The 12,071-nt window shown below is 55.7% G+C and overlaps 1 protein-coding gene across 2 annotated transcripts in view; it reads left to right on the forward strand.

Annotated features, from left to right (window-relative positions):
- The first annotated feature begins 2,531 nt into the window (after positions 1-2,531).
- The window catches only part of ipo4 (importin 4), a 129,259-nt gene continuing 119,719 nt past the window's right edge, over positions 2,532-12,071 (forward strand). Inside the window, exons 1-5 of one of the 2 annotated variants that reach the window (XM_041175964.1) lie at positions 2,532-2,686; positions 8,546-8,632; positions 9,220-9,299; positions 10,168-10,209; positions 10,829-10,958. In XM_041175964.1, the coding sequence (XP_041031898.1) occupies positions 2,621-2,686; positions 8,546-8,632; positions 9,220-9,299; positions 10,168-10,209; positions 10,829-10,958 (405 nt within the window). In that variant the 5' untranslated portion in view covers positions 2,532-2,620. The remainder of the gene's footprint in view (positions 2,687-8,545; positions 8,633-9,219; positions 9,300-10,167; positions 10,210-10,828; positions 10,959-12,071) is intronic. The other variant, XM_041175965.1, reaches the window with a different exon arrangement.

Raw genomic sequence — 12,071 nt, forward strand, 5'->3', positions numbered from 1 at the left:
AGGCCTAGCAGTGAGGGAGGAGGTGTCGAGGGGCCTAGCGGTGAGGGCAGAGGTGGTGTCGAGGGGCCTAGCGGTGAGGGCAGAGGTGGTGTCGAGGGGCCTAGCGGTGAGGGCGGAGGATGTGTCGAGAGGCCTAGCGGTGACGGTGGAGGTGTGGAGAGGCCTAGCGGTGAGGGCGGAGGAGGCGTCGAGGGGCCTAGCGGTGAGGGAGGAGGTGTCGAGAGGCCTAGCGGTGAGGGCGGAGGTGTCGAGAGGCCTAGCGGTGAGGGCGGAGGAGGTGTGGAGAGGCCTAGCGGTGACGGAGGAGGTGTGGAGAGGCCTAGCGGTGATGGTGGAGGAGGTGTGGAGAGGCCTAGCGGTGAGGGCGGAGGATGTGTCGAGGGGCCTAGCGGTGACGGAGGTGGTGTGGAGAGGCCTAGCGGTGAGGGTGGAGGAGGTGTGGAGAGGCCTAGCGGTGACGGAGGAGGCGTCGAGGGGCCTAGCGGTGAGGGCGGAGGAGGCGTCGAGGGGCCTAGCGGTGAGGGCGGAGGTGGTGTCGAGGGGCCTGGCGGTGAGGGCGGAGGTGGTGTCGAGGGGCCTAGCGGTGAGGGCGGAGGATGTGTCGAGGGGCCTAGCGGTGACGGAGGAGGTGTCGAGAGGCCTAGCGGTGAGGGCGGAGGAGGTGTCGAGAGGCCTAGCGGTGACGGAGGAGGTGTGGAGAGGCCTAGCGGTGATGGTGGAGGTGTGGAGAGGCCTAGCGGTGAGGGCGGAGGAGGCGTCGAGAGGCCTAGCGGTGACGGAGGAGGTGTGGAGAGGCCTAGCGGTGAGGGCGGAGGTGGTGTCGAGGGGCCTAGCGGTGAGGGCGGAGGTGGTGTCGAGGGGCCTGGCGGTGAGGGCGGAGGATGTGTCGAGGGGCCTAGCGGTGAGGGCGGAGGAGGCGTCGAGGGGCCTGGCGGTGAGGGCGGAGGAGGTGTGGAGAGGCCTAGCGGTGATGGTGGAGGTGTGGAGAGGCCTAGCGGTGAGGGCGGAGGAGGCGTCGAGAGGCCTAGCGGTGACGGAGGAGGTGTGGAGAGGCCTAGCGGTGAGGGCGGAGGTGGTGTCGAGGGGCCTAGCGGTGAGGGCGGAGGTGGTGTCGAGGGGCCTGGCGGTGAGGGCGGAGGTGGGACTCGCCAGCGCAGGCGTGAAAACGAACGCCGTGCTTTTGCCCGATGCTGCTCCGGGTGGATGGGTGGGAGAAGGGAGCCGGGCGAGAGCGGGCAGGCGTTGGAGGATGGGCGGGCGGGACGGGCGGGCGGGGGGGGGGGGGGGGGGTGGGTAACTTTCAAAAAGGGATAAATGCTGGAAGAGGGGAAACGGAAACATAACTGCAGGGGCCACAGCCAAAGAGAAGGGCGAGGGCCATGGATGGGAGGGAGCCGCCAGAGGGCTGGCACAGGCACGACGGGCCGCACGGCCTCACTCTCTGGGCACGGCTTCGCTATCACACCCGCACAGCAAGTGCACACGCCCCAGGCGTGCTTTAGAGGATTTGCATTTGCAAAAGGTGAGGACCAGCAAAGGACAACATTTCCACCAGACGTTTGTCGTTAAGGCAAGAATTCCAGTCCTCCCGCCCACAGGGGGGGCGCTGTCCCGGTCCTCCCGCCCACAGGGGGGGCGCTGTCCCGGTCCTCCCGCCCACAGGGGGGCGCTGTCCCGGTCCTCCCGCCCACACGGGGGCGGAGCTGTCTCCCACTAATAGCGGACGGGGCTGACGCGGTCCTCCCAATAATCAGGGGCGGGGCTGACGCGGTCCTCCCAATAATCAGGGGCGGGGCTGACGGGGGTCCTCCCAATAATCAGGGGCGGGGTTGTCGCGGTCCTCCCACCAACAGCGGACGGGGCTGACGCGGTCCTCCCAATAATCAGGGGCGGGGCTGACGCAGTCTTCTCAATAATTGGGGGCGGGGCTGACGCAGCCTTCTCAATAATTGGGGGCGGGGCTGCCGCAGCTTCTCAATAACTGGGGGCGGGGCTGCCGCAGCTTCTCAATAACTGGGGGCGGGGCTGCCGCAGCTTCTCAATAACTGGGGGCGGGGCTGCCGCAGCTTCTCAATAATTGGGGGCGGGGCTGACGCAGTCTTCTCAATAATTGGGGGCGGGGCTGCTTCAGCTTCTCAATAATTGGGGGCGGGGCTGCTTCAGCTTCTCAATAATTGGGGGCGGGGCTGCCGCAGCTTCTCAATAACTGGGGGCGGGGCTGCCGCAGCTTCTCAATAATTGGGGGCGGGGCTGACGCAGTCTTCTCAATAATTGGGGGCGGGGCTGCTTCAGCTTCTCAATAATTGGGGGCGGGGCTGCTTCAGCTTCTCAATAATTGGGGGCGGGGGCTGACGCGGGTCCTCCCAATAATTGGGGGCGGGGGCTGACGCGGTCCTCCCAGTCGCAGGGCGGCGCTCCTGCCCGGCAGGTCCTCCCGCCGCGTCCGGCGGCGCCTCCTGGTCGCAGCGGGCAGCCAGTCGGAAGGGAAGCACGTTGCCGGCCGCCAGTGACAGCAAGTCAGAGAGGGAGAGACAGACAGAGAGGGAGAGGTGGCAGGGGAGCGGGGGGGGGAAAAGGCGGCGGCGGCGGCACATCAAACGCTGAGGGAAGCCGGCCGACGATGGCGGAGTTCCTGGAGAAGATCCTCAACAACCTGCTGGAGCCCGACACGGCCCTGATTCAGCAGGTGGGTGGAGATGGGGGCGGGGGGAAGGATCTGTTCTCAGGCGGTGTTTGTCCTGAGGGGATAGGCCCGGGGCTGAGCCGTTTGCTGTTCCTCCCCCCGCCGCCACCACCACCACCACCCCCCCGGCGCTCGAGCGCCAACTGCCAGCCGGCGGCGGCGGCGGCGCGAGCGCTTTTCAAACAGCGGCGCGTGAGCAGGGAGGGAACCGCCAATCACCAGGGAGGGGGCGGGGCAAAAGACAATCCACCTGGGGAGGGCGGGGCAAAGGACAGTCCACCTGGAGAGGGCGGGGCAAAGGACAATCCACCTGGGGAGGGCGGGGCAAAGGACAATCCACCTGGGGAGGGCGGGGCAAAGGACAATCCACCTGGGGAGGGCGGGGCAAAGGACAATCCACCTGGGGAGGGCGGGGCAAAGGACAATCCACCTGGGGAGGGCGGGGCAAAGGACAATCCACATGAGGGCGGGGCAAAGGACAATCCACCTGGGGAGGGTGGGGCAAAGGACAATCCACCTGGGGAGGGCGGGGCAAAGGACAATCCACCTGGGGAGGGTGGGGCAAAGGACAATCCACATGAAGGCGGGGCAAAGGACAATTGACGGGGGAGCGGGGCAAAGGACAATCCACATGAAGGCGGGGCAAAGGACAATTGACTGGGGGCGTGGGGCAAAGGACAAACCACCTGGGGCGGGGCAAAGTGGCATCACTGAGGGCGGGGCTAGGAGGAGTCACAGCGGGGGTGGTGGAGTGTAAAGAGTCACCGGGCATAGGGAAAAGGACAATCACTTGGGTGGGGCAAAGGACAATTCACATTGGGGGTGGAGCATAGGGACAATCCACAGAGGGGCGGGGCAAAGGACAATCCACAGGGGGGGCGGGGCAAGGACAAACCAACTGGGGGCGGGACATAAGGACAAGCCACATGGGGCGGGGCATAAGGACAATCCACCTCGGGGGAGGGGCATAGGATAATCCACACATTGGGGGAGGGGCAAAGGACAATCCACACATGGGGGCGGGGCAAAGGATAATCCACACATGGGGGCGGGGCAAAGGATAATCCACACATGGGGGCGGGGCAAAGGACAAACCACATGGGGGGGCGGGGCAAAGGATAATCCACACATTGGGGGAGGGGCAAAGGACAATCCACACATGGGGGCGGGGCAAAGGATAATCCACACATGGGGGCGGGGCAAAGGATAATCCACACATGGGGGCGGGGCATAGGATAATCCACACATGGGGGCAGGGCAAAGGACAATCCACACATGGGGGCGGGGCATAGGATAATCCACACATGGGGGCGGGGCATAGGATAATCCACACATGGGGGCGGGGCAAAGGACAATCCACACATGGGGGCGGGGCATAGGATAATCCACACATGGGGGCGGGGCAAAGGACAATCCACACATGGGGGCGGGGCAAAGGACAATCCACACATGGGGGCGGGGCAAAGGACAATCCACATGGGGGGGCGGGGCAAAGGGGTGTCACTGAGCGCTGGGCTAGGAGGAGTCACTGCGGGGGCGGTGGAGTGAAAACAGTCACCGGGCATAGGGAAAAGGACAATCACTGGGGTGGGGCCGAGGGCTGTCCCTGGGTGGGGGGCGGGGCCAAGGTTTGTCCATGGGTAGGGGCGGGGCCATGGTCTGTCCCTGCGTTTGGGGGGGGGGGGAGCTGAGGTGTGTCCGGGGGGGCGGAGCTGAGGGCTGTCCCTGGGTGGGGGGGGGGCAGGGCCGAGGGCCTCTCTGGGTGGGGGGGCGGGTCCGAGGGCCTCTCTGGGTGGGGAAGTTGCGGCTGAGGGCTGTCTCTGGGTGGGGGGGGTGGGACCGAGGGCTTCTCTGGAGTGGTGGGGGCAAGAGGTCAAGGGCTTCTGCGGAATGGTGGGGGTGGCGGGGTCGAGGTCTTCTCTGGAGTGGTGGGGGCGAGAGGTCAAGGGCTTCTGCGGAATGTGGGGGCCGGGGTCGAGGGCTTCTCTGGAGTGGTGGAGGCGAGAGGTCAAGGGCTTCTGCAGAATGGTGGGGGCCGGGGTCGAGGGCTTCTCTGGAGTGGTGGGGTGGGTTGGGGTGGGGCGGGGTGTCCCCTGGGTGGGGGTGAACCACGGGCTGTCCGGGGGTGGGGGGGGGTCGAGGCCACGTGCTGTCCCGGAGATGGGGCGTCGGCTAAGGGCTGTCATTAGATACGTGATATGGTATACTGGATATACATGTCGGGCACACTGAAGATACTGTATACACATGGCAGTTGCATTGATGATACCGGCTGTGTCAGAGGTGTCGGATACAATGTCGCCTCTATTGCTGGTACCGAACGTGTACCCCGGCTCCGTCGCTGGTGCCGAACACGTACCCCAGCTCCGTCGCTGGTGCCGAACGCGTACCCCGGATCCGTCGCTGGTGCCGAACGCGTACCCCGGCTCCGTCGCTGGTGCCGAACGCGTACCCTGGCTCCGTCGCTGGTGCCGAACGCGTACCCTGGCTCCGTCGCTGGTGCCGAACGCGTACCCCGGCTCCGTCGCTGGTGCCGAACGCGTACCCCAGCTCCGTCGCTGGTGCCGAACGCGTACCCCGGCTCCGTCGCTGGTGCCGAACGCGTACCCTGGCTCCGTCGCTGGTGCCGAATAGAAACATAAACAATAGGAGCAGGAGTAGGCCATTCAGCCCTTTGAGCCTGCTCCGCCATTCATTACGATCATTGATGATCACCCAACTAATAAACTGCTCCCGCTTTCTCCCCATACCCTTTGATCCCTTTCGCCCCAAGAGCTATATCTAACTCATCCTTGAAAACATACAATGATTTGGCCCCAACTACTTTCTGTGGTAGCGAATTCCACAGGCTCACCACTCTCAGTCCTAAATGGTTTACTCCATGTCCCCAGATTGTGACCCCTGGTTCTGGACTCCCCCACCATTGGGAACATCCTTCCTGCATCTACCCTTTCTAGTCCTGTTAGAATTTTATAGGTTTCTATGAGATCCCCCCCCTCATTCTTCTGAAGTCCAGCGAATATAATCCTAACCGACTCAAACTCTCCTCATGTGTCAGTCCCGCCATCCCAAGAATCAGTCATGTAAACCTTATCTGCACTCCCTCTATAGCAAGAATATCCTTCCTCAGATAAGGAGACCAAAACTGCACACAATATTCCAGGTGTGGTCTCACCAAGGCCCTGTACAATTGCAGCAAGACATCCCTGCTCCTGTCCTCTCACTATGAAGGCCAACATACCATTTGCTTTCTTTACTGCCTGCATGCTTACCTTCAGCGACTGGTGCATGAGGACACCCAAGTCTTGTTGCCATTCGGAAAAAGACCCGTTTATTCCTACTCTTTGTTTCCTGTCTGCCAACCAGTTTTCTATCCATCTCAATGCTCTACCCCCGATCCCATGCGCTTTAATTTTACACGCCAATCTCTTATGTGGGACTTAGTTGAAAGCCTTCTGCAAGTCCAAATAAACCGCTTTCCACTGGCTCCCCCTCATCAACTCTACAAGTTACATCCTCGAAAAATTCCAGTAGATTTGTCAAGCATGATTTCCCTTTCGTAAATCCATGCTGACTCTGTCCGATTCTGCCACAGTTTTCCACGTGCTCAGCTGTTAAATCTTATATTATGGACTCTGGAATTTTCCCCACTGCCGACGTCAGGCTGACTGGTCTGTAATTCCTTGTTTTCTCTTTGCCTCCCTTTTTAAATAGTGGGGTTACATTAGCTACCCTCCAATCTGTAGGAACTGTTCCAGAGTCTATAAAATCTCGGAAGATGACCACCAATGCATCCACTATTTCTAGGGCCACTTCCTTAAGTGCTCTGGGATGTAGATTATCAGGCCCCAGGGATTTATCGGCCTTCAATCCCATCAATTTCCCCAACACCATTTCCCTGCTAACACTGATTTCTCTCAGTTCCTCCCTCTCACTAAACCCTGTGTTCCCCAACATTTCTGGTACGTTATTAGTGTCATCCTTTGTGAAGGCAGAACCAAAGTATGTATTTAGTTGGTCAGCCATTTCTTTGTTCCCCAATATAAATTTTCCTGTTTATGACTGGAAGGGACCTACATTTGTCTTCCCCAATCTTTTTCTCTTCACACACCTATAGAAACTTTTACAGTCAGTTTTTATGTTCCCCGCAAGCTTACTCTCGTACTCTATTTTCCCCTTCTTAATCAATCCCTTGGTCCTCCTTTGCTGAATTCTAATCCTCAGGTCCCAATCCTCAGGTCTGTTGCGTTTTCTGGCCAATTTGTATGTCTCTTCCTTGGATCTAATCCTATCTCTACTTTCCCTTGTAAGCCACGGTTTGGCCACCTTTCCTGTTTTACTTTTCTGCCAGACAGGAATGAACAATTGCAGTTCACCCTTGCGCTCTTTGGACGTTTGCCATTGCCTATCCACCATCATGCCTTTAAGTAACGTTTCCCAATCCATCATAGCCAACTCGCGCCTCATACCATGTCATGAGTCCGAAGCCGACGTTCAGGGCTCCTAGGACAACTCCCTCCCGACTTTGTACCACTGTGCCGCTACCACCTCTGCTGGGCCTGTCCTGCCGGTGGGACAGGATGTACCCAGGGGTGGTGATGGTGGTGGCTGGTGTGATTCCGTGAGGATGACTATGTCAGGCTGCTGCTTGACTGGTCTGTGAGACAGCCCTCCCACTTTTTGCACAAGTTCCCCAGATGTTAGTAAGGAGGACTTGGCAGGGTTGACAGGGCACGATTGCCGTTACTGTTTCCGGTGGCTATGTCGACCCCAAGTGGTCGGTTTAGGCTTTTTAATGGCTTGTTATGACAGAGTGGCTTGCCAAGCCAGAGCATTTAAGAGTCATTTTTGATGGGTTTTTACGACAATCGACAATTGTTTCAAGGCCATCATCAGGATTTAAATTCCAGGTTTTTATTGAATTGAAATTTCACTAACTTTGGCGGTGGGATTCGAACCCTGGGCTGTGGATTACTAGTGCTGTGGTAATACCGTGACAACACCGCCTCCCCCTTCGATTTGAAAATGGCCCGCGAATATTTAGACATGGTGATGCTTCTGATTTCATGAAGGGTCTGTGAATCTTGAGAGAGAGAGGGAGAAAGCCAAAACTTGTTGAAGGGAGAAAAGCCAAAACTTGTGAAGACCCTGCCAAGTCCTCCTTACAAACATCTGGGGAACTTGTGCAAAAAGTGGGAGAGCTGTCTCACAGACCAGTCAAGCAGCAACCTGACATAGTCATCCTCACAGAATCACACCAGGCACCACCATCACAACCCCTGGGTACATCCTGTCCCACCGGCAGGACAGGGCCAGTGGTACATAGTCGGGAGGGAGTTGTCCTGGGAGCCCTCAACATCGGCTTCGGACCCCATGAAGACTCTTGGCATCAGGTCAAACCTCCTGCTGATTACCACCTACCGCCAACTGTCGCTGGGGCAAAATCCTGGAACCATCTACTGAACCGCACTCTAGGCGCAGTTTACACCAGATTAACTTATCAGCTTAATCATTCCATCAAATTCCAGATTATCTTCTGCCTCTGATTGCACGTCCTCTGTCTGCAATTCATCATTGAATGGACTGAAGTGGTTCAAGGCAGCGGCTCCATTAGGGCATTTAATTAGCACCAAGTACTTATCGAGATGGTGATGACAACATTTGAAAAGGGATTGGCTAAGCAGGAGTATGAAGTGCCTTCTTTCTACATTATTTTCAGTATGATTCTGTGATGAAGGCACAATGTCCCACTGCATTAGGGGTGTTGGAGGAGGCTCGTGTGGAGTATAGAACAGTTGGGCCGAGTGGCCTGTTCTTGCACTGTAGACTATGTAACCCTCTGTCTCTTGTCCCCACCCACAGGCCACAGCTCAGTTGAAGGACGCATTTAAGGATCCGTCAGTGGTTCCTGCTCTCTGCAACATCCTCGCAAGCTCACCAAACCCTCAGGTGAACAGCTTCTAACTTTGTTTAGATGAGCTTTGGCCAAATAAATAAGGAGGAAATGTTTCCACTTGTGGAGTTGGCTAACCAGAGGGGACACAGGTTTAAGATAATAGACAAAACTACCAGAGGGAGGAATGAAGTGCATTTCTTTCTGTTTCACAAAGCAAGTTGTTGTGATCTGTAACACACCTGAGTGGCGGCGGAAGCAAATTCAATGGTAAATGGCGAAACAGGATGTTGGGGATATGGGGTAAGAGCAAAGGAGTGGGATTAAATGGATAACTTTGCCAAAGAACTGGCACAGGTCGGGTGGACCTTCGGATCCGATCTGCCCTCTTGGGTGGACATAAATGATCTTGAGAAAAGAAGAGGGAAGTTAATTCATGGTCGTCCATGGGAATAACATAACCTTCCCGCCCTAGCATTGCTGACACACTGACCACAGAGAGTCAGCAGTCGTTAACTCTCTAATCTAACCTGTTTTCAGTTCCTTTCCGCCCTCTGTGGTATTTTGTTTCTGGGTATATTTTGTTGCACTTTCCGCCTCCAGCTGTCAGCACACTCACCCTTTTCTTCCCCCTCTACTTTAGATCCGTCAGTTTGCAGCAGTGCTCGTGCGGAGAAGAGTTGCTAAGCATTGGAAGAAACTGTCAGTGGAACTGAAAGAGAAGTATGCAATGGTTCCAGATAGTAAACACCTGAACCGAAATGACATTTATGCTTTCTAACAGTAAGAGTTTTGCATTCCTGCCCTCTGGAACTGGGTGCTCCGCTGTAGCATTTGACAGGTTCTGGGGCAGTGTAGAGGGAGCTTTTCTCTGTATCTAACCCCGTGCTGTCCCTGTCCTGGGAGTGTTTGATGGGGACAGTGTAGAGGGAGCTTTACTCTGTATCTAACCCCGTGCTGTCCCTGTCCTGGGAGTGTTTGATGGGGACAGTGTAGAGGGAGCTTTACTCTGTATCTAATCCCGTGCTGTACCTGTCCTGGGATTGTTTGATGGGGACAGTGTAGAGGGAGCTTTACTCTGTATCTAACCCTGTGCTGTACCTGTCCTGGGAGTGTTTGATAGGGACAGTGTAGAGGGAGCTTTACTCTGTATCTAATCCCGTGCTGTACTGTTCCGGGAATGTTTGATGGGGACAGTGTAGAGGGAGCTTTACTCTGTATCTAACCCTGTGCTGTACCTGTCCTGGGAGTGTTTGATGTGGACAGTGTAGAGTGAGCTTTACACTGTATCTAACACCGTGCTGTACCTGTCCTGGGAGTGTTTGATGGGGACAGTGTAGAGGGAGGTTTACTCTGTATCTAAGCCTGTGCTGTACCTGTTCTGGGAGTGTTTGATGAGGACAGTGTAGAGCGAGCTTTACTCTGTATGTCTTTTGTTTAGAACCTTTAGAATGCACAGTTTGTGCATGTTGTGTGTGCGTTTAAATTCAATAAGTGTTTGAGACTTTACACCCTATCAACTCTGTTTTTTCAGCAGACAGGATATACTAACAGATTCTCTCTCTCTCTCTCTCTCTCTTCTCCCCTTCAGTTTGAAGCCAGTGGTTCTGCAGTCTCTGCAGCAGGAACATGAGTAAGTGCTGCAGTATTGAAGCCGACAGCTGTGAGCTGAAGCAGTGCCCAGCCAGTGGTAATAAGGATAGTTGAGAAGCTGCAGGGCACTGGAATACAGGGTGGGGCTATTGCAGCAAAAAGGAGAATTCTCTGTGCGGACATCATGATTGATTGATTGATTGACATAAGCATTGCCAAGTGATAGCATTATCCATATTGATTCCTGAAAGCGAGAGGCAGTCTGACCATTAACCACATTATTATTAGTCCAAAGTCACTGAGTAATGCACACTTACTTACACCTAGAAACTCACACTGACGGAGCTCCCTGGAATTGTGAGGGATTACCTGTCCAGGCCATTCACGATTCCTCTCTTTGAGGGTAGCTGAAGACCCTGACTGAGTAAAACTTTACACCCCTCTTTATACCAATGTAATGTGCCCCAGCTCTTGTTGAGTTTAACATGGTTGAGCGTTTTATAAACTGATTGCTGAAACATCCAGTCACAGAATTTTACAGCACAGAAGGAGTCCATTCGGCCCCGTTTGCCCTGACTCAGATCAGATGCAGCTTTTGACCTGTGTTGCCGCCATCCAGAATGGACCCGTTTTCACGACCGTTTACTTCCTTTTCGCAGACACAAGGTACGGCACTCGGTAGCCCAGCTGGCAGCAGTCATTGTCAAGCATGAAACACCAGAGAAATGGCCACAACTTCTTCAGTTTATAACTCAGTGGACGAAGAGCAGTGTTCCAGAGGAGAGACAGGTGTGTGAATGGGGAGAGAGGGACTGGCCAATCGGTGGCGTAATGTTGGCTTTGACTCCCTGCGCGGTAATTTGGCGACACTTTCGTTCTGGCACCATCCGATTCCATCTGTGCAAATGATCATTCTGCAGAAAAGAGCTTGTGGTTGTGTGATTCAGGTCTAGAACTGACTGTCGATTGGTTGTTGCAGTGCCGTGGGCATCACTGAGATATCCACCTCCGCCCCCAACCCAATTTAGTTGTGTTGCCCTCCCCTTTTGGTGGGGTGCTGTTCCTGTGCCTCCCTGGAGAGGAAACTGGAGCTAAAGGGGGTTAAGTTATGAGGACAAGCTACCCAGACTAGGCCTGTATTCCCTCAAGTATAGAAGTTTAAGGGGTGACCTATTCAAGATGTTTACGATGATTTGGTAGGGCACACACACACACACACACACACACACACACACACACACACACACACACACACACACACACAAACTATTTCCACTGGTGGGGTTGGACTCCTGAACAAGGGGACATAACCTTAAAATTGGATCCAGGCTGTCCGGGGGTGATGTCGGGAAGCACGCCTTCACACAAAGAGGAGTGGAAGTCTGGAATTCTCTCACCCCCGCAAAAGCTGTTGAGACTGGGGGCGCAATGAAAATTTTAATAATGAGATTGATAGATACATTAAGAGTTACAGAACAAGGCAGGGAGGTGGAGTTAAGGCACACGTCAGCCACAATTTAATTGATCAGCCTGGAGGGGCTCTGAATGGACCCCCCCCCGCCACCGGTCCCTGTGGACCATTTGTCATGTGTGAACCTAGCAATGAGCTTTGGCACACGATTCAACCACAAAGAATGTTTGATAAGGTGCTCCACAAAAGATTGTTACACGTAGCAAGGGGGTCTTGGGATCAGGGGATCGAGACTCGGTTAACGGACGGAGGACGGGAATAAACGGGTCATTTTCAGATTGACAGCCTGTGACTGGCAGGGTAGCGCAAGGAATCCGTGCTCGGGCCTTGGCTAGTTCCAAGCTATATTCATGATGTAGATCAGTCTCAAACTGGGGTCTGCAATGCAGGACTGGCCTTGCAGGAGAGCGATGTTGGTGGCCAAGGGTCAG

The sequence above is a fragment of the Carcharodon carcharias genome, chromosome 27, assembly GCF_017639515.1.
Source record: "Carcharodon carcharias isolate sCarCar2 chromosome 27, sCarCar2.pri, whole genome shotgun sequence".
NCBI lineage: Eukaryota > Metazoa > Chordata > Chondrichthyes > Lamniformes > Lamnidae > Carcharodon > Carcharodon carcharias.